This window comes from Hemitrygon akajei, chromosome 27, assembly GCF_048418815.1.
Source record: "Hemitrygon akajei chromosome 27, sHemAka1.3, whole genome shotgun sequence".
In the NCBI taxonomy this organism is placed as follows: Eukaryota; Metazoa; Chordata; class Chondrichthyes; order Myliobatiformes; family Dasyatidae; genus Hemitrygon; species Hemitrygon akajei.
Genome location: NC_133150.1, coordinates 29,873,878 through 29,897,063, shown reverse-complemented (window position 1 = coordinate 29,897,063; position 23,186 = coordinate 29,873,878). Strand labels below are relative to the sequence as shown.

Below are 23,186 nucleotides of genomic sequence, written 5' to 3'. Positions count from 1 at the left end.
TGATAAGAAAATAAGAAAAAGATACCAATATTACAAGGGAGATGTAGAATTAGGTTAAATACAGAACAAAGGCCCTGTTAAACAGTCCCTTCAATTACAATGCACTGGAGTTCATCCTGCTTGCAGTGAACAAAACTTTTTATTTAGTTGAAGTTATTTTCAAGGTACACAAACTCTGGGGCTGGGATAAAAACCGAAGGAAATAGGTTAGTTCCCCTGAGAGAGACCTCAACAGCAGGATGTGCCCAGCGATGGCCCTCATCTACAGGATATTCTAGGGTCTGACCTCATCTACAGATTATGCCCAGGGATGGCCTTCATCTAAAGTGAATGTCCAGAGATGAACCTCACCCATCGGATATAGCAAGGATGGCCCTCATCTACAGGTTATAACCAGGGATGGAGCTCAGCTACAGGATATTCCAGGGATGGACCATCTAAAGGGAATGTCCAGAGACGGACTTCGCATACAGGGTACTCCAAGCATGGAACTCCCCAGCAGGATATCCTAAAGATGGACCTCAGCACCAGGATATCCCAGGGTTGGACTTCATCTACAGGAAATTTCCAGAGGTGGGCCTCACATACAGGTTTTCCCCAGGTATGAATCTCATCTACACAAAATGCCAAGGGATGGAACTCATCTATAGCACACGCCCAGACACAAAACCAGCAGCTGAATTCAGATTTTCAAACCAGCACAGGATTTGCTGCGCTTTTACCCAAATTGGAATAGATCCAAAATGTTACGCTGAGAAGTTGTACGAGATGTTAATGAGGCCAAATTTGGAGTACTGCGAGTACCTCTGGCACTTACCACCAGGAAAGATACCAATAATACTGAAAGAGTACAGGGAAAATTTACAAGGATGTTGTCGGGACCTGGGTTATAGGGGAAGATTGATAAGTTTGGAATTTATTCCCTGAAGCATAGGGGAACAAAGAGAGATTTGATAAAGTTATACAGGGCAATTGCAAGAAGGCAGTCACTTCCCAGTCTCCTCCCAGCTAACAGGAATCACCTCCCACCTGTTTCCAACTCTTCACCTGCAGCCTATTTAAACCCAGCTCTCATCCACAGACCTTGTTCAACCACCAGCTAGCCTCAGCCAGTTGCTCGTAGCTTTCTGTTATCCTAACTATCTGATCTCTTGTTTTGTAGCCTCCTCTACATTTTCTGACAAGCAGGTCTCTTCCACTGGGGTTGGATGAGACAGGATACATTGGTCTAGGTAAGAGTGGAAAAATGAAATATTCAGGGAAACTTGAGGGGAAATTCCAACCCTCAGAGGGTGGTGGTGCAAGTGTGGACCAAACTGGCAGAAGTGGTGGAATGGGATTTAATGAAGTGTGGATAGGAGGAGTCTGGAGGACTATGGTCCAAGTGCAGATCAAAGGGACTTAGAATAACAGTTCAGCATGGACTAGTTATGGCAAAGAGCTTGTTTCTGTACTGTAGTGTTCTATGACTGTTTCTACAGTGCTGCCATACAAAGACATCTCATCTGGGCTAGAGTTTCCCTCTGATGAAACACCAGAAACTAAACCACGACTGTGCCTCCCATCCTCACCGATGTCCACGATCTGCTCAAATCCTTACCACCCTCTATTATAGACCACCCATTACCTTTGCAAGATTTGCATCACTGATCAAGTCAAATTTTGGTGGAAAGGTTGGCACCTCGGCTGTGAAGAGAATCAAAATCAGGTTTATTATCACCGGCATGTGATGTGAAATTTGTAAACTTATCAACAGTTCAATGCAATACATAATCTGGCAGAGAGAAAAAATAGTAATAAAATCAAAACATAACAATAAGTAAATCAATTACATATGTTGAATAGATTTTTAAAATGTGCAAAAACAGAAATACTGTATATTTTTAAAAAAAAGTGAGGTAGTGTCCAAGGGTTCAATGTCCATTTAGGAATCGGATGGCAGAGGGGAAGAAGCTATTCCTGAATCACTGAGTGAGTGCCTTCAGGCTTCTGTATCTCCTACCTAATGGTAACAGTGAGAAAAGGGCATGCCGTGGGTGCTGGAGATCCTTAATAATGGACACTGCTTTTCTGAGACATCGCTCCTTGAAGATGTCCTGGGTACTTCGTAGACTAGTACCCAAGATGGAGCTGACTAGATTTACAGCCTTCTGCAGCTTCTTTCAGTCTTGTGCAGTAGCCCCTCTGTACCAGACAGTGATGCAGCCTGTCAGAATGCTCTCCGCAGTACAACTATAGAAGTTTTTGGAGTGTATCTGTTGACATGTCAAATCTCTTCAAACTCCTAATAAAGTATACCCGCTGTTTTACCTTCTTCATAACTATATCGATATGTTGGGACCAGGTTAGATCCTCAGAGATCTTAACACCAAGGGAACTTGAAGCTGCTCACTCTCCCTACTTCCGATCCCTCTATGAGGATTGGTATGTGCTCTTTTGTCTTACCCTTTCTGACGTCCACAATCAGCCCTTTCATCTTACTGACGTTGAGTGCCAGGTTGTTGCTGCGGCACCATTCCACTAGTTGAAAAATTAAGGTTCAGCAATCTCTGACAGCCTTCTGCAAAGTCACTTTCATTTACATTACACATTAGGTGAAGAACTTTCACATTTTGTACAAATTCAAATTGCAAAATTTTGCCTCCCCAATCATGTAATGGCTGGATTGTCTTTGAGTGCTTCAAATTATCTGAAATAACAGGCTGTGTTGCTTGTAAATATCTTAAAAGAGCAAATATTTGATATTAGAAACATTACCCAGCTAACTAATAAAAGATTCTGCTTCTACTGTCCTTAGAGAAAATGTGTTTTAAAGACTTATGACCCGAGAGAAAAAAAATCTTGCCTCATTTTTCCCTTAAATTGATGACACTTTAATCAGTGACCTTTAATTCCTCTGCACATGCATCATGTCACCACCATTCAGGATCCTACTTCCTTCAATCACATTCCCTCTCCATCTTCCAAATTCCAGTGATTAAAAACACATTTCCTCACAAAACAACTCAACTGTTCCAGGAATTCATCTTGTAAGCCTTCAATGAAATATATTACCATTTCCTCTTAACTAAGCAGACGAATTTAGTATATAGAATTCCATAATGTCTGTTATAATTGCGGAGTAGCTCCCTACCTTTGTATTCAATTTGCCTAGCAGTAAACAATAGTCAGTAAGGGATGTTCAGCAGTATAAAATGTCAGTTTGGCCATTTTGTGTGTCGTCCTGGTCACCCCATTGCAGAAAGAAAGTAAAGGGTTTGGAGAGGATTCAGACAAGGTTTACCAGGATGCTGCCTCGATTAGAGGCTATTAGCTCTGAGGAAACGCTGGATAGTTTTGGAGTGCTTTCCCTACAGCACGAGGGGCAGAGATTACAGAATTACAAGAGGCATAGATAGGGCAGACAGCCAGAATCTTTCTCCCTGGGTAGAAAGATCAAATGCCAGAGGGTGTAGCTTTAAGGAGAGGGGGATATGAGAATTTAAAAAAACAGTTCCTGGAATGCACTGTGGTAGTGGAGCTAGTGGCATTCAGGCAGCTTTTAAATAGGCACAAGAATATGCAGAGAATGGAGGGATACAGATCACGTGCAGTCAAAAGGGTTAATTTAATTTGGCACCATGCTTGGTACCAGGGGTTCCCAAATTCTTTTATGCCATGGACCAACACCATTGAGGGGTCCACTGACCCCAGGTTGGGATCCCCTGCTTGTTGCAGATATCATGGGCCAAAAGGACCTTTTCAAGTGTTGTATTGTTCTATGTCAGAATTCTGAACTCTTTTTTTTAAATGTCATGGACGAACACCATTTTGTGTCTGTGAACCCAAAACTGGGAACCCCTCTTTATGTTAATTCTGATGGCTTTTGCACAAACCTGCTGCACCCATCATCTAGCCTTTTGCAAACTTTGCAATGTTACCTACCCACGTCCTTTGCTGGGATTGAGGTGGGCACGAGGCCGCCACCACCCCCCACCAAGGGCACAGCTTAAAAGTATGATTGTGACCCTTGTTGTAATCAGTTCTGAAGCAAAGGATGACCAGTCATGATTGTGCGAGGGCTGGGCATGTGACCACTCCAAGCACAGGTGATCACTGAACAGTGCATTACCTGCCACCAGGTAGGGGCGCGCGCGCACACACGCACACAGACACGCACACAGACACGCACACAGACACGCACACACACACACACACACACACACACACACACACACACACACACACACACACACACACACACACACACACACACACACACACACACACAGTCAAAACTCAGAAGATCAGAAGGCTTGCCAAAGATCACCACGTGAAGCTTGTTGCAGTCCCAATTTACAGGCAAGTGTCAGGCCATTGTTAAATTGGATGATACAGCTCATTTTTCTATTCTATTGGTCTTCTATTCAGGGAGATCAGTACTGTCAGAGCACTGCCAAAGGAGTGCCTCACTGTCATTTGGACTAGTTTATTGTACACTACTTCTCCTTAACAAATACATGGGAATAGAGTCAACTAGAAACAGGCTGATCTTTGAGTTTGCACTGACCACCAAGCCCCAATTGACATTAATCTGACACTGATCCCATAATTCTTCCCTCATTCTCATCACTTCTCTTGGGTTCTGTTACTCACCTGCTCACTACGGGCAATTCCCAACAACCAACCCACATGGCTTTGCAAGTCCTTTGAAGATTGCACATGAACATCACAGTATATACCACATACAGACAGAGAGAAGCAAACTAAAGTAACAAAATGGTGGCATCCTACATTCTTCCATTCACACTGCGGAGAAGGGCTGACCAGGGAAGCTTATTAAATCTAATTGGTATAATGAAAAAAAAAAGAATGTTGACATCATCTGCGCAAACGGCATCAAGAACCCCCCATTCAAATAGACCACTTACGCTCTTTGTATACGATTCCAATGGGTGCCTTCTGCTCCTTGCTCACCAGAATGATTGGCCTCTCCTCTGTTGTTCTTGGTACCAAGTTCACCTGCTGGACCAAGCCCAGCTCCAAGCAGTGCCCTTCATGAATAAACTCCTGGTCGGGAGCTGGTACGTCAGTCTGTCTAAAAATGGCATCCTTCAATATATTGATTCTGGAAAAAAAGAGTGGCAGCAAGAATTTGATGCTGAGATGATGATCGATCCAATGTCAACCACTCAACTCCCTCTGCCCCTCACATCTTTATAAATTTTCTAATTGTATTTTCTGGCAGATCCACGCCTCTCTTTTCCTTTCTCCATGCTAACTGTATTAAATTTAGAATGCATTGCAACATCTTCAGCTTTAGTTCAGTCTTTCTTTGACCCCAATCTTTTCTTGCCATCTATAAACTACAAGATCCCCAATAAACCTCATCACTCATCTAATCTCTCCCACTCTATTCTGCTCTGCTATGAGCCCTGGCCTTTGAAACACAAATAGTTTTCATGGCTGTATGACATTTTGGGGTATGCTGAAAGACAATTTACAAAATTGTAATTGTTTGGCATTTGTTACTCACTGGCGTTAAACACATTGAGTATCAGCTTCTGGGTCTAGCCCCTGCACGTGTAGAGAATGTAACTGCAAAACCAATTTGCCAGCAACATTATTATTGTATGAAAGTGAGAGGAAGTTCAGTGGTCGGTGCCTGGGACTCAGCGACTTCATTATCAGCCAACTCTGGGTTTGATACCAACGATCGAAGTCAACAGGTCTGGAGGTTGGAGCCCGATGTCAGCAAGTCCACTGGAGGCTGGAGGCCCAGAGGTGGTCGATCGTGAGGCTGGAAGCCTGTCTGTGTGTGTAGTGGGTAGGTGGAATGGAGGGAAGGTGCTTCTTCTGCTGCTGTTGATGCTGCGATGTGTGGCAACTCTTGTCCCAGCACACTAAGGTTACATTGGTCATTAATAAATGAGTTTCACCATAAATTTTAATGTACGTGCGATAAGTTAATCCAAATCTGAAAATTGTTAGTAGAAAACTCAATGGTCTTTTCATTCTGATTCCTGTTCCGGCTTGTCAGACTTGCCAAGATGAGGCCATCCCCAGGGTGGAGGGGCAACACCCTGTATTCTGTTTGGGTGGCCTCCAACCAGAGGGCATGAATATCGATTTCTCCTTCCAATAAACTAATTTCCACCCCCATCCCTCTATTCACCACTCTGACCTTTTACCTCTTCTCACCTGCCTATCACCTACCCCTGGGTCCCCTCTTCCTCTGCTCTGTCCTGTGGCCCACTCTCCTATCAGATTCCTTCTCCAGCTCTTGACCTTTCCCACCCACCTGGCTTCACCTGTCACCTTCCAGCTAGCCTCCTTCCCTTCACCTCGTTTTTATTCTGACATCCTCCCCCTTCCTCCTCGGTCCTGAAGAAGGGTCTCGGCCTGAAGCATTGACTATCTATTCATCTCCACAGATGCTGCCTGACCTGCTGACTTCCTCCTGCATTTTGTGTGTGCTGCTTTGGTCTTTTTGTTTGCTTTCTCTTTTCCATTGAAAACTATTTGTTTTGTAGCTCCACTTATGAACAGGATTGCTGCTGTGACGTTCTGCCATTCAAGCAAAATTACAACATTAAAGAAAGAAAAACCTTTAAAAGGTGGAGTGCCATCATTAACAGCTCACAGTTGCACTGTAACAGAGATGACACTGAGCACGCCAGACTGTCAGACCACTGGCGGGGCTGCATAATCTCCAGTGGCAGGAGATACAGAAAGAGAATGTTGATCCTCACGGGATCAGGGATTGATAAACTGGAGGTGGGGACGAGAGCAGAGACGGAGCAGCAGAGAAGCAGAAGCACAGTTAGCTGTCAGTCCAGGCAATTCCCCACACCCAGCAACCTGTGAGATAAAGTCAAAGCTTAAAGTAAATTAATTGTCAAAATATGCATGTCACCTTATACTACTGAGATCAATTTCTTGCAAGTGTTCATAGCAGAAAAGGAAATACAAAAGACAGACAGAGAGAGGTTGTAGAGTCCTTGAAAGTGAGCTCAGAGGTTGTGGAATCATTTCAGTGATGGGATGAGTGAAGTTATCCATGATGGTTCAAGAGCCTTTCCGTTGAAGGGTAATAAATACCCCTGAACCTGGTGGTGTGGGTCTTTAGACTTCTCTATCTCCTAAGTGAGGATATTGTTGATGGTGAGAAGGATAGTCTTAGGTTACTCAATGATATTGATCAGCTAGTAAATCGGGTTTCTTCAAGCTTTCCATCCACCTTTTCTGCCACCTTTATGGACCAAAGTCTCTGTTCTTCCTTGCCCCTTGGGCTCTGCATGGTCGATGCTCTGCCTTTATTACACTTCACAATGTATATTACCTTATTGGGATTAAACTTTATCGATAAATTATTCTGCCTAATTTAGAGGCACGTCAGTGTTGGAGTTTTACTATACCCCTGATCCCAAATGAGCTTCACAGGTCCTGTTGGTGCATATGCAAGTATTCATTGCAAGCTTAATAAATCAGTCAGTTGATGTTACCTTGCAAGAAGGGGTGGCAAAGTAACGTAGTGGTTAGCGCAACTCTACAGTAGCAGCAACCCCAGTTCAATCCCTGCCACTGCATTACGGAGTTTGAATGTTCTCCCCATGACTGTGTGGATCTCCTTTGGGTACTCTGGATTCCTCCTGCAGTCCAGAGATGTACTGGCTGTTAAATGGTTATTGTAAATTGTCCTGTGATTAGGCAAGGGTTAAATTGGGGAATGGCTGGGCAGTTCAACTCAAAAAGCCAGAAGGGACTGTTCTGCACTGTACTTCGAGGAATAAATAATTAAATAAATAACATGATTCCTTTCCGCAGCGGTTTCTCCAGAGGCCAAACACATTTCATGATGAGCCAGCCAAGTACTGATTATAGGGAGTGTGTCCGTTATATTAGATCTGCTCTGGACATCAACGCAAACAGACTACTGTCCCTTTACCTGAAACTGTCAGCCCTCGTCTCCTAGTGATTGAGAGTACATTGACAGGTCCGTGGCTGCCCAAGGTGAGCTAGTTTCACGAAGGGACACTTGAAGCAGGTCAGGAAGTACAATGAACTATCAGAACAAAGTGCAGCCATCCCACCATTGGAGCCAGACAGGATGGTCATCCATCAAACTGGGCAAAGCATCGACAAGACCACTGGATCTGTCCTCACCAACAGGCTAACTGTTGCTCCGGTCCCCAGAGCTACATCTCCGCCATTGTAGTCCTGATGAGTAGAGCACGCAATCTGAAAACTACCACCCGATACCACAGCGGAGGCAAGGACAGAGGTCTGTGTGGCCCTAAAAGCCGAAACTGAAGATTACAAAAGGAGAGCGACTGGCCCTCCAGTGAAACCCAGCCATCATGATTTTACCAGCAGATAAAGAAAATGCAACAGTCCTGATATCCCCCGAGGAATACCACAGGAAAATCCAACACATTCTGGTCTGTCCCACCTACAGAGTTCTACAGCGGAATCCCATGGATTCAACTGTCAGGATGACTTCCGCTCTACTGAAGAAATCTGGACTCCCAGCAGACATCTGCAAGACCCTTTTACCTCAGGCACCAGTAACACCATGACTTTATGGGCTCCCTAAGATAGAAGGAGGGTTCCTCCGAGCCCCATCGTCAGTGGGACAGATTTGCTGACTTACTACCTCAGTAAGCATTTAATGACCATGCCGCTTCCCTTCGTTGGGAGCTGAGAGCATCACAGCACGAATGCGACCAGCTTCATTAAACCAATAACCAACATCCAGCTAAGTCTGGAGGACATAATGGTCAGTTTTAATGTGATGTCCCTATTCATGAGACTTCCCATTAAGGACAGCTTAGATCTCTTGCAGCCAAGGTATGACAAGGGTATGATTGGCCTTTTTGAACACACCTTCACATTGGCATTCTTCCTCTACAAGGGGAACTACTATGAACAAATGGACGGGGTGGCCATGCTGTCGGCTATTGCTAATTACTACATGGAGGACTTTGAGGAGAGGGCTCTGAGTTCATCGCCCTTACGCTGCAAATGTTCCTTCAGATACGTTGATGACACCTTTGTGGTGTGGCTGGTTGAATTCCAGGCACTCCAACAGTTATCAGCATACACCCAAACATTCAATTTACCATGGAGATGCAGAAGAATGGTTGCCTCCCATCCCTGGACATTCTAACACAACAGAAACTGGTGAATAAACCTTGAATATGGTGAACCCATTCACACGGACTTGTACCTCTACAATAACAGCTCCCATCACGCCACCCAAAGTAGAGTGGTTCTTTGTATTTTGATTAACCATGTGAAAGTATTTCCAACCCAGAGAGTCTCCCCCAGGAAATAAGTTGATTATATACGATGTTTCTACAGAGCGTCTACAAGGTGAAGGGAATCAATCAGGCCCTTAGAAAGGGCTGACGGAAAATCCAGGAATCCTACCGATGAGGAGGAACCCATTGCGACCCATTGCATTCCCTATATTTCCATGGTTTCAGGAAGGATTGCCAGGATCCTGAAGAAATACCGGATTAATACTACCCACAAACCCATTAGGAAGCTCAAGTCACAGTATAGAAAATAGGTGTAGGAGTAGGCCATTCGGCCCTTTGAGCCTGCACCGCCATTCAGTATGATCATGGCTTATCATCCAACTCAAAACCCTGTACCTGCTTTCTCTCCATACCCCCTGATCCCTTTAGCCACAAGGGCCATATCTAACTTCCTCTTAAATATAGCCAATGAACCAGCCTCAACTGTTTCCTGTGGCAGAGAGTTCCACAGATTCACCACTCTCTGTGTGAAGAAGTTTTTCCTCATCTCGGTCCTAAAAGGCTTCCCCTTTATCCTTAAACTGTGACCCCTTGTTCTGGACTTCCCCAACATCGGAAACAATCTTCCTGCATCTAGCCAGTCCAATCCCTTTAGAATTTTATACGTTTCAATAAGATCCCCCCTCAATCTTCTAAATTCGTCAACAACGACCTGGAACTCAGGTTGGCTGGCGTTTACAGGACATGGTAGAAACCCGCATCAAGGAGCACAGGAGGTTCCCGGAGAACTCGGCAGTAGTAGAACACTGCATTCACAATGGCCACAAGATCGGCTTCAACTGCACAGAACTGCCGTATTGTGCTGTGTCAATGGTTTTTGGGACCGCCTGGTAAAGGAAGCCATTGAAATAAAACTGGAGGAAAAAAAAGAATTTTAACAAAGACGAAGGTCTCGCTCCAATTAAGAACCGGAATTCATTTGTAAACCAGGTGGGAGAGTGGAAACCTGATTGGACGAGGACTAACCAATCAGGAGGGACGGACTACAGGGGTACAAATACCACCTGACTAGACATACCTAGGCACCATCCCTGATGAAGATGGCAGAGTTCGGCATCGAAATGACAGTTAAAATTGATACCTGTACCCGGCTGGAAGCCTGAGAGGAGTTTATTCACAATTCTTTTCCTTCAAAAACTGGCTAGAAAAAGTACAGGCTATGTGATGTACAGTAAATTAATGCATTAAATGGAATGGTAATACAAAGTACACATTCCAATTTTCCCATCAGGAACCTGTCCTTAGATTTGCAGGTGAGTATAATGCCATCTCCTCAATTATCTACCCTGTTTTGGAATACATCTTACCACTGGGTGATTCAGAACTGTAGCCAAACCCAATCGTTAAGGAAGAAAAATGGTGTTAAACCGCGATACTTACGTGTTGTAGGAATGGACATAAACTTTATGTATCGTAGCTTGCGGCAGTGAGAAGACGTGGATCACAGTTCTGTGGAGGATGTCATTGGTCTCTGCAAAGAACTGGTCAAATCCCCAGCACTTGTCTTGATCGGCCTCTAGGATATTGGCGAGGATGGGAACCAGGAGAAGCTTCAAGCCTCTGGAGCAAGATTACAAAGGAGGAAAAGGAATTAAGGCTGGTAAATTATACTTCTTAACACAAGCTGGAGATACTATCAACAAAACAGGATCAGAAGCAAGAATTAGAAGCAAGATTGGGGCATGTGACCTCACAGTTCGACCATTCAGTAAGATTATGGCTGCCACTTTCCCAAGCTAACCACACATCTTTTAAAGCAACTGATGATCTACTGGAAGAACTCAGGAGCAAGCAGCATCTGTAGGAAGAAAGGAATTGTCGATGCTTTACGTTGAAACCCTGCGTCAGGACAATTCCTTTCCTTGCACAGATGTTGCTTGATCTGCTGAGTTCCTCCAGCAGATTGTTTGCTGTTCCAGATTCCAGCATCTGCAATCTCACGCCACTGTGCCATCTCCAAAATACTCATCCTCCTTGGTCCTGATAGTGCTTATTTGAGCAACAGCCACCTGATGACTTAATTCCAAGGACTAGAAGTCTTTTGAGTGAAGACGTTTTTTTCTCATCATTTCATGAGGACCAATAATTTCTGGTATTTTTATTGAATTCGAGTTGATTCATAGCTCAACTTAGTGAAAGTTTTACTTTTGAATAAATACCAGTGCAATGTGTCTCAAACTTTAGTTCCTTTTTCAAAACTATTATCTAGGCTGTTCCCTTTGGCCTCTCCTCTCCACTCCAGCACAACCCCTTGCTTTCCATCCTAGCGTGGATGCCAGGCTGTGTCACAGTAAACAGGAATGTAGCAGGCCAGCTATTCTCACCCAGTCAGAATTAGAAATAAGGGTTGAGTACACCCGAGCAAGAAGCATCCACAGCTACAGATCCCATTCTCCAGTATCGACCGTTGGACATTGGATCATTAGCCAATGGAAGTGAGTGAACGTGGAACTTTTACAATGAGTGTCACTGTATGAAAATCAATGACTATGGAGCTCAATATCAGAGAGGTGCAGTCACTGTAGAATTTCATTACCTGGGGAACTGTACCCCAGTGATGGTCTGTGTTTGTTGAACTTCCATGCCAGTGAGGATCAATCATTGTGAACTAATCACCAGTAAGAGGTAAACTCCATGGAACTACATCCTAATTATGGTCACCCACTGTAAAACTCAGTTATTTTAAAGGTATATGCAAGAGCCTAGCCAACTGACCTGGTGTTGGTTGAGAGGGGAACAAAGGCCTCAGTACAATCTTTTTTGCAGATCATGTTAGGAAACATCACCACCCACCCATCATTTTCTCATTGAAACATATAAGATTATTAAGGGATTGGACACGCTAGAGGCAGGAAACAGGTTCCTGATGTTGGGGGAGTCCAGAACCAGAGGCCACAGTTTAAGAATAAGGGGTAGGCCATTTAGAACGGAGTTGAGGTAAAACTTTTTCACCCAAGGAGTTGTGGATCTGTGGAATGCTCTGCCTCAGAAGGCAGTGGAGGCCAATTCTCTGGATGCTTTCAAGAAAGAGTTAGATAGAGCTCTTAAAGACAGTGGAGTCAAGGGATATGGGGAGAAGGCAGGAACGGGGTACTGATTGTGGATGATCAGCCACGATCAGATTGAATGGCAGTGCAGGCTCGAAGGGCCAAATGGCCTACTCCTGCACCTATTGTCTGTTGTCTATTTTCTGACACCCTTTTAAAAAAAAAACAAACATCCCTGCACAACTCCACATCATTATCTCCCAGCATTTCATGCCCCAGTCTTCCGGTTTGCTTGAACATTCAACCTTTTGACTCAGGCCAAACTCCATCTTGACGACACTCCATGTTAATATTCTTTGATTGTTATCATGTGCACCAGTCCATCCTTGATGCAACTGTATGGCGGACCAAGCCCAAACAGTTTAATATATCCTTCTCCCATCCCTCCGCTGCATCTTAAGGGTTAGTTCCATCACGATTGGGACTGCAGTGTAACCCAATAAATTTGACATCAGAATTACAAGATTCCATTCTCCCAACGTTTTAAGTTGGTCAAGAACTGATAGTGAGCCTGCTGCTTCAAGGTACAACTCAAATGCAAAAAAGAAACAAAAAAAAACCTGTAGAGCATGTGGAATCCTTTCTACGCCGTAAAGTAGCCAGCATAATCAAAGATCCACCCACCCAGGATACCCTCTCTTCTCCCCTTCAATCAGGCAGAAGATACAAAAGCCTGAAAGCACATACCACCAGGCTCAAGGACAGCTTCTCTCCTTTTGTAATAAGAGTATTAAATGGTTCCCTAGTACGATAAGATGGACTCCTGACATTATAACTACCTAGTTTTTGTTTATATTATTTACCTGCACTGCACTTTCTCTGTAGCCATTACACTTTATGGTATGAATTATATAGGGGTCCTGCCAAAAGGTTTCAGCCTGAAATGTCGACTGTACTCTTTTCCTAGATGCTGCCTGGCCTTCTGAGTTTCTCCAGCATTTTACACGCTTTATAGTACATTGCTATTGTTGTATCGTGTTCTACCTCAATGCACTGTGTAACGATTCAATGAACAATTTGGCAGACAAGCTTTCCATTGCATCTTGGTACAAGTGACAGTAATAAACCAATTCAAATACCAATACCATCTTACACTGAGAGCCTGCAAGTGATTGGCAGGTCCTTGCTCCACTCCACGGGTCCACATTCCCTGCGCTGCACCCCTGCGATGGTTCCCTCTGGCTTCTCCGTTGTGATTTTATACCTGGAATTAAATGATTTCAAGATGGTAAAGATCTAGCCAACCTCCAAGACAAACCAGGTGTTTCCACATTGAGACAGCGTTAATTCACTAAGTAATGAAGAGTTCAGGACAACGATAGGGCTACAGCTGGCAGATTCAAAGACTGGTTTGAATATCGGTGCAGAATGGGGAAAAAACACTGACAATTGTAATGATCCTGCTGTTCCTAATTATACCATCTGCAGATTCATCTTTTGTTTATGCAATTGTCCCATTTAGAACATGAACAGGCCCTTTGGCGCACCATTCCTGTGCTAACCATGATGTCAGTTTAAACCGTACACATGCTCAATTCACCGCCTGTTCATGCATTTGTCTGAATGCCTCTTAAATGTCACCATCATGTCTGCTTCCACCTCTTCTGGCAATGCATTCCAGGCACCTACAACCCTGGGAGAAAAATCGCTTGCCTCTTAAATCACTTAAAATTTCCCTCCCTCACTTTAAACTTAAGACCTTGAGCATTTGACATTATCATCCTGAGAATCACTGATAATTTCATACCATGGCTTTCATAATTTTAATATATTGCTATATTCGGGTCACTCCTCAGCCTCTGATGCTCCAGAGAAAATAATTCAAATCTGTCTAACTCTCCTTACAGCGGATATTCACTAATCCAGGCAACATTCTGATTAGCCTCCCATGTACCCTCTCCAAAGCCTCCTCACATCCTTCCAGTGGTGGGGCAGCCAGAACGACAGATAATACTCCAAATCCGATTTTGAACAGAGTTTTATATAGCTGCAACATGCCTTTCCAAATTTTATACTCGCTGACTGAAATGCCACAGTAATGCAACATCCATCAGGGACTCCCACCACACAGGACATGGTCTTTTCTCAATGCTGCCAACAGGAATAAGGTACAGGAGCCTCAGGACTCACCACCAGAAGTTATTCCCCCTCAATCATCATGCTCTTGAACCAAAGAGGACAACTTCACTCGCCCCACTGTTGTAGTGTTCCCACAGCCCATAGACTCACTTTTAAAGACTCTTAAGCTCATGTTCAATATTATTTATTAATTATTATTTATTTTTGTATTTGCACACTTTGTTGTCTTTTGCAGACTGGTTGAACACCCTAGATGGTGTGGTCATCCACTGACTCTGTTCTGGTTATTATTCTATTATGAACTTATTAAGTATGCCCACTAAAAAATGGACCTCAGGATTATTTATGGTGAGATACATATACTTTGATGACTGCAAGCATGCCATTTGCATTCTTTATTATCCTATCAACTAGTATTGAACCCCTTCAGAGAACTATAAACTTGCATCCCAAGATCCCTCTATACCTCAGTGCTCCAAAGGGCTCCGCTATTTACTTTCCTCTGAAATGTAACTACCCGAAGTGCAACACATCACACTTGCTGGATTAAACTCCATCTGCCAGTTCTTCCCACGTCTCCAACTGGTCCATATCCAGCTGAATCCTGTTATGGCAATTCCTCACTATCCACCACTCCACTAATTGTGTCATCTGTGAAATTCCTAATCAGCCCAAATCATATAAATCACAAACAACAGTGCCATTGCTTCTTTTATCCTTTAAACTTCCTGTGTATTTACTGCCATTTTTTCTGAACTCCCAATATGCATTTGTCTGAAATTTGTTGTTTCTGTAATTCTGTAAGACAGGTCATCTATTCTACATGTGAATAATCCACTGATGCTCCTCAACTTGAAATATTCTCAAGTTTTCTCTTAGATTTCCAGGTACTGCAGTCTATTGCAATTGTAGAGGTAATGGGACTGGATGAAAATGATTAATAAATCGATAATACAACAGAAAGTGAAGCCTCACTTTAGCATGCTTCAGGACTGGAGGATGTCCCAGAGTGTGCTTCAGCCAACGCACTTTTAATGTGTCAGGATAAGCGACAATTTCAAATAGTGGGAGAGTGCAGGACCAGAGGGCACATCCTCAGGATAGAAAGACATCCCAATAGGAGGAATTTCTTCACCACAGGTGCTGAAGCTGTGGAATTCATTGCCACCCGCAGCTGTGGCAGTCAAGTCTTTAGGTATATTTAAAGCAGAAGTTGATTGGTTCTTGATTAGTAAAGGTGCCAAAGGCAAGAGAACATGGTTGAGAGGGAAAATTAATCAGTCACAATCTAATGGCACAGCAGATTCAATGGGCTGAATGGCCTAATTCTGCTCCCATGCCTTTTGGTCTGAGAAAAAAAAGATATACAGGTTTCCCCTGCTATCCGAAGGTAGAGTGTTCCTATGAAACCATTTGTAAGCCGAAATGTCGTAAATCGAAGAAGCAATTTCCATTAATTTATATGGGAAAATTTTTGAGTGTTCCCAGACCCAAAAAATAACCTACCAAATCATACCAAATAACACATAAAACTTAAAATAACACTAACATATAGTAAAAGCAGGAATATGATATGATAAATACACAGCTATATAAAGTAGAAATATTGTATGTATGGTGTAGTTTCACTTATCAAAATCGGGAAGACCGAGAGCCAAAATCGATTTGGAGAAAAAAAAAAATCGGTAAGTACGCCCACGCACACGTACACGCCTACATACGCAACTGCCCACACAAGGCTTCACGGTCATGGTAATCTTTCTCGGGGTAAACACACGTATAAAGTGGGCATCTTTTTTTCGTAAAAGCGAAAATCCTCCTTGGTTAGCGAAAACAGGTACTAATGTAGGTCTTTCGTAACAGCGAGCTGTCGTAAAGCAAACGTTTGAAAAACGGGGGCCACCTGTAGCGTATTGGATAAGAAAACCACCCAAGCTAGAAATGATAGATGGTTGATATGGGAATGGAAAATTGACTGAGTACTATAAGAAAGGTTCTGAAATTGACATACATCATCTCCTTATTCTTGCGAGGCCCTCCAAATGGAATGAAAGGTAGACTGCCAGTAGCTGCTTGGTAAAAGGTCACACCAATGCTCCACAGATCCACCGTGACTCCATACTTCTTGTGTTGGGGTTTATGGAGCACAGCACGCTCATACATATCTGGGTGCTGTGAAAACAGATAGTTAAAAAGCATTGAGAGGGTGCTGAGAGTAAAAAAAAACGTTCAACATATCTGATTGTTCAACGTCCATCCCTAATGATAGACACTCTCCAATTATTCTTCCTTTTGGGACTAACAGTTGGCTGGGATGCTAATCAATAGAAGATGGAATTCTTCTAGTATGAATCTTTATGTCTCACTTGAGGTGGACAGCGCCAACAAGCTGGCTCACGATTGTACCCTTCAATTTAGCTGGTGTCCACACAACAGCATTTCTGAAGATTTGTTAGTAATTGTCACCAACGTATTATTTCCCCTCTCTTGCTCCCATGACAATCAGTTGACTTCAGGTAACTCAGCACAGAACATGGATGTAACACAAATTTGTCCTGACTCTTAATCTTATAACCCTAGTCTCTGCTATTTACTGCTTCAGACTCGTGAACATAAATTACCTCTGAAGTGGCCTAACAAGCCATTCAATGCAAGGGCAATTAGGGATGGGTAATAAATGATGGCATTGCTAGTAATGTCTAACTCGAATCCAAAGGCAAAAAATGTGAATCATCCAAACCATTCTTTAAAAAGTTAGTCAAGCTCCCATTGAGTATCCACACAGTCATGTAAGAATGAAAGACAAGGACATCTAGCTCTTATTCTGAGCAGGAAAGCCAGTCATTGATACCCGTTACGCTGAATATTTTCCTCCCATGAACTCATGCTGTCAACCAAGCTGACATTAGCCGAGAAGTTTCAATTATAGTGTCCATATTCCGGCTGACATTAACCTTTCACTCACAAGACGCTGACTTTGCCAGCAAGACAGCCATTTATCACCATGACTTATTATTCACAAGCTGGTGGTTATGAGCGGTCATCTTCGAAGCTCCTCCAAAGGCACTGCAGCTACAGCCACAGTGCTGTTGGGTTAGGAATAACCTGACTGTGTTGTAGGAGAAAAAAATACATATATTTAAAAAATATATATACATAGATTGACACACACACACACACTATACAGTATTTCCCAGTCAGGATGCTGTTCTCTTCAACAGGATCCGGAAGGGGCCCACCTTTCTATTCACTTGCTGCTCCTGTTCTTGCTGAGGGAGGTGATGAGCTTGTGGAGGTAGACAAGTAACTACAGTGCATGTTGCAGATGGATGGCATGGCAAACATTCTGTGCTGGTGGTGGAGAAAGTGCATGTTTGTGTCGATGGATGTGGGAGTGGGTGAGTTGGGGTGTTTTGTCCTGGATGATATTGAACTTGGGGTTGCTGGTGCTGAGCCCAGGCATGGAGCCAGTGTTCCATCACACTCCATACTTGTGCACCCTCCATGATGGTGGCCAGGAGCTAATCACTGCAGAATGTCCAAAGGAAAATCCCTACAACGTTAACAGTGGGATTCAGTGCTGGTAACTGCATTGAATGTCAAGAGTAGACGGTTCGACTTTCTCATGTGCAAGTGTTTCTTGATGTTCATCTGGCCATGCCTAGATGTTGCCCAGGACATGCTAAGTGGAGGCATAGACTCTTTTATTGTCTGAGCAGCTGCAATGGAACTCTGAGCACATGTCTCTTGTCCCCTTCACCTCACTCTATCAACACCTCATTAATGGTAGTCCCAAGAGAAGATTTATGATATCTGGAATAGTACTTGAGTAAAGCTTCAATCAAATAAGTCTTTATCCTTCCAAAGAAGAGGAAATATAGTTTGTGCTACCTTTCTTTGAAGCATAACCCTTGGAATCCGACATCATTGCAAGTCTATGCTTAATGTGATTCACAAAGTGTGGTGTCTGGACCAGAAACAGTGCTCCCACATAACCAAGACATTAATCACAATTTCTGCTCTCTATTATTTGAGTACACCAGAGGTCAGTCATTTTGATCATCTTTTGCACCAGTCCAAGCCATCTAGAATTTAAAAAAAATATACATGGACCCACAAGGCTCTATAAACTCTGTTCTCTCTCTCCACCACTCTGAAAAGACCCTTTTATGATAAGGATGCTTTATCCTTTACGTTTCAGTGGAAGATGGAAAATTTGACTGCACTGACTTTCATTTGCCATCAGATTTCTGAACAGTCCATGAACGTATTATTTTTGCACTACTTGTTTATATTATCTGTATATTTCTGAATGTAATTTATAGTACATTTTATGTGTAGCACTCTACTGCTGCTGCAAAGCGACAGATTTCATGACTTATGTCAGTGATAATAAACCCGATTCTGATTTGGACTTCTGCCCAAATGTTTGATGTACTTTGGATTTAAGCACCTTCAATAACAGTATATCATCAGCTCCAACTGTGGTAGAGCTTGTCACATGGACAATGTTTAATCCATTTAGAAATAAAAAATGCTCATGGCACTCTTCACCTTTACAGATACAGTGACATACTAACGATGCTATTGGAATGATAACTCACCAAATATTCTTCAGTCCCATACAGTGACATGAACTGTTCACCATCCTCTAGTTCCCTGGCTGCTCCGAAGTCAGTCAGTTTATAGATGGACTGACCATCTTCCCCGACCACTCGCATGATGTTCCCTGGCTTAATGTCCCGGTGCACAACTCCATTTTCCCTCAGCTGATTCATGCCAGCAACTGGTACAAATAATTTCAAAACAGGTCAGTGATAATAAAACTGACTCCGATTCTGAAAGGGCAAATTGTTGCAATGAAGGAGGAAAAAAAATGAACAACATACAGTCAAGATCCAACTATCAGGCTGTCACTTTTGAAATGACTCTTATTTGCTGTCATAACTGAACCAGACAGCCTCTTGCCTACCTAGAGTGATAATAATCAGGTAAACATTCACCCTGAATCTTTTCAGGGTTGACCTCTTCAGCACAATGCTTACATCAATAAAGCAGATCGCAATTTCCATAATGTAAACAGTACACTGGACACAAATTCAACCGCTGAAGCTGGATTTGACATAAAATGTAATGTTATGACAATACGGTTTTGGTATCCTTGAAATTGTATAATGTCCTACAACTTGGTAGTGAGAGGTTTGTCTGAATATTCAAAGAGTGTCCCAATAAACCCTTACTACTCAAAGAGGCATTTATATCTCTCATGTCCTCTGATTCCTCCACCCTTTGATATACCTCTCGCACCTTCTTGCCTACACTAATACTTACAGCAGCCAGTCATCCCACTAACACCTCTTTGGGACATGAGAGGAAATGATTGCCTGGGGGCCGTGCAAATTCCACACAAACAGCACTCAACGTCATGACTGAGCCAGGAAGACTGCGGCCCTTACTGCTTCATTGCTCCACCACCCTTGAGAGTGGGCACTGCCCAAGAGAAGACGTTTCCCCTCAATTCTTTCACTTCTTCCTGCCCCAGCCACCAATTTTCCAGATTCCACCCCCACCTCCAGCCTGTGACCATCCCAACTTCAATCAAAGTAAATGCAATCAGCTGAGTCTTACCCACGCTCTGCAGCACAATCAGGAACTCAGATTCCGAAAGGCCAAAAGCGTTTTCTGATTCTTCCAAAACATTGAGTAGACTTCCACCGGCACAGTATTCCATCACAAGGACCTTCTGCTTGGTGCTTCCCTGGTGGATGGGCACACAGAGAATGTCTGAATCTCACCATTCAGGATTGAGGGACCAACATGCAAGGCAACTGGCCACTTGTAAAGACCGGTCTGGGACAACCAGTAGGCTGTAAGGTTATGGAATGAGTGTATTTGTTGGATCTTGGGATCTGTTGGGGTTCAAGGGACAGAAAAGATATTCTGTTTCTCCCTTAGGTGAGGTGAAAATCTAAAACAAACTTTTTCTGTTATTTTGTTAACTCTGCTTACGAGAGGTCTGGAGGATTCTCTTTAAGCTGGTGTTTAGAGCAAGGATTAGGGAGGGTGAATACAATAGTTTCAGGGATCTTGGGGCTAGTCTTTGAGCAATAGCAGAGAAATCAATCTTCTACATGTTGTTTCTTGGGTAATCCTCTGTGATATTCATTACAAATTCTGGTGGTGAATGAGGGGAGTAATTGGATGTAGAGCAAAGGTTTTAAAAAAACCTGCCTCATTTTTAAGCAACATTCTTTCTAAATGGTGACACAGTACAGAACTCACCACTTCCTCTACGGCAAACAGCTTGACAATATTCTTGTGGTTCAGTTTACGCAACATTTCAAACTCTCTCATCTGCACTTCATAAGGACGCATGTAACTGACATGATTGAACACCTTGACGGCATAATGATCTCCAGTTTGCTGTGAAGCAGATGGCAAAACAGTTACAACTGTACGAGAACGGGGAAACACAGCAAAATTTAATCAGTTCCCACCCATTTACCATTTCATCAGGCACTTCAGTGTCCCCTGAGAGATAGACCACCACAACACAAACAGGCCATTTGGCCCATCTGGTCCATGCCAAGCTATTAAATCTACCTAGTCCCATTGACCTGCAGCCATTCCATAGCTCTCCATACATCTCCAATCCATGTATCTATTCAAATGTCTCCTAAATGTTGAAATCAAACTTGCATTCACTACTTCCACTGGCAGCTTGTTCCTCATTCTCATCACCGTCTGAGTGCAGAAATTCCCCCTCCCTTATGCATTTCACCTTTCACCCTTAACCCATAACTTCTGGTTGTCATTCCACCCAACCCCAGTGGAAAAAGCTGCTTGCATTTACCCTATCTATACCCCTCATTACTTTGTATACCTCTATCAAATCTCTTATCAATCTACTTTCTAAAGAATACAATCCTAGCCTATTCAATCTTTCCCTATAAATCAGGTCCTCAACTCCTGGCAATATCCTTGTAAATTTTCTCTGCATGTTTTCCAATCTTACTGACATCTTTCCGGTAGTTAACACACAATACTCCAAATTAGGTCTCACCAATATCTTGAAAACCTTCAACACAATATCCCAACTCTTGTACTCAATACTTTGATTTGCAAAGGCCAATGCTTCAAAAGCTTTCTTTACAAACCTATCTGTAGTGCCACTTCTGGAATTATGGATCTGCATTCCCAGATCTCTCTGCTGTACCACAATCCTCAGTGCCCTCACACTCACCGTGCAAGTCCGACTCAGGTTAGACCTCCCAAAGTGCAACACATCACACTTGTCTAAATTCTGTCTGCCATTTTTCCAGCCTATTTTCCCCAGTTGTTCCACCAGATCCCACTGCAAGCTGTGTTTTCTTTTCTGTCCACTACACCCCAAACTTGCTGTCACCTGCAAATTTGCTGATCCAATTTACCAAATTATCCACCAAATCATTGATATAGATGACAAACAGTGGATCCAGCACTGATCCTAGTGGCACACCACTAGTCACAGGTCTCCAATCAGAGAGGCAACCATCTACTACTGCTCTCTGGCCTCTGAGAATACCTTCCAATAACTTTCCCACTACTGATGTCAGTCTCTCCGGCCTACAATTTCTTCGCTTATTTTTAAGAGCCTTTCTTGAAGAACAGAACATTAACTATCCTCCAATCGTCCAGCACCTCACTCATGGCTAAGGATGTTTGAAATTTCTCTGCTAAGGCTCTTGCAGTTTCTGTACAAGCCTCCCACAGGCTCCAAGGGAGGATATAGTCAGGCCCATGGGATTTATCCACCCTCATTTTCCTTAAGACAAGAAGCTCCTCCTCTGTAATCTGTATATAGTCCATGAACACACTACTGTTTGCCTCACTTATATAGACTGTGTCCATCTCCCAAGTTAATACAAATGCCAAAAAAAAATCAATTTAAGGTCTCTTTTGGTTCTATGAATAGATGATCACTATAATCTTCTAGTGGACCAATTTTGTTCCTTGCTTTTGCTCTTAATATATCTGTAGAATCCCTCGGAATTCTCCTGCACTTCGTCTGCTAGACCCGTCACACCTTTTTTTAGCCCTCCTGATTTCTTTTTAAGTATTCTGCTGTATTTTAAAAAAAATACTCATCAAGTACCTCGTTTTCTCCTTCCTGCCTATACCTGCTATGCACCTTTTTCTTAACCAGGCTCAAAATCCCTCAAACATCAAAGGTTCCCCAAATCTACTAGCCTTGCCTTTTATTCTGACAGAAACATATACTCCCAAATATTACTTTTGAAGGGCTCCCATTTACCAGGTACACTTTTGACGGAACACAACCCGCCCCAATCCACTTAGCAGATGCTTTCCCATACTATCAACGTTGGCCTTTCTCCAATTCAGACTCTCAATCCAAGGGCTAGATCTAACTTTTCTCTCAAAATATATTCAATTCAGTGTCTCCATTTTATTGCACAATCGTCCTGCTTGTCAAATTCTTGTGACCGTTACTGGTCAGATAAAATTAGTGCTTTGGTCTTATGTCCTGTTCCCAATTTTAACCATTTCCTGAGATTTGAGTCATCATCACCACCAGTTATTTCACTTTTATTTTTAATTTTCCCCTTCTTCTGGTAGTGTCAACTCCTCATGGGTATGCAGTTCCACACAGAGACAAAGTACAGATCCACCTGAAGTTGGAAAATCAGAGACCCGTTTCCAAACTGCTGCTGGAAATGGTCAACTCTCTGCACCCTCTCTATTCATCCTCTCAGTTGTA

General features: G+C 43.1%; 1 protein-coding gene across 2 annotated transcripts in view; it reads right to left on the bottom strand.

Annotated features, from left to right (window-relative positions):
* The window catches only part of ikbke (inhibitor of nuclear factor kappa B kinase subunit epsilon), a 57,475-nt gene that overhangs the window by 28,450 nt on the left and 5,839 nt on the right, over positions 1-23,186 (bottom strand). For both annotated transcript variants that reach the window (XM_073030538.1, XM_073030537.1), the window contains exons 3-10: positions 20,711-20,851; positions 20,057-20,186; positions 19,033-19,214; positions 16,440-16,600; positions 13,443-13,553; positions 10,683-10,862; positions 4,911-5,107; positions 1,628-1,686 (exon numbers count right to left, since the gene is read on the bottom strand). In XM_073030538.1, coding sequence (XP_072886639.1) covers positions 1,628-1,686; positions 4,911-5,107; positions 10,683-10,862; positions 13,443-13,553; positions 16,440-16,600; positions 19,033-19,214; positions 20,057-20,186; positions 20,711-20,851 — 1,161 coding nt within the window. The remainder of the gene's footprint in view (positions 1-1,627; positions 1,687-4,910; positions 5,108-10,682; positions 10,863-13,442; positions 13,554-16,439; positions 16,601-19,032; positions 19,215-20,056; positions 20,187-20,710; positions 20,852-23,186) is intronic.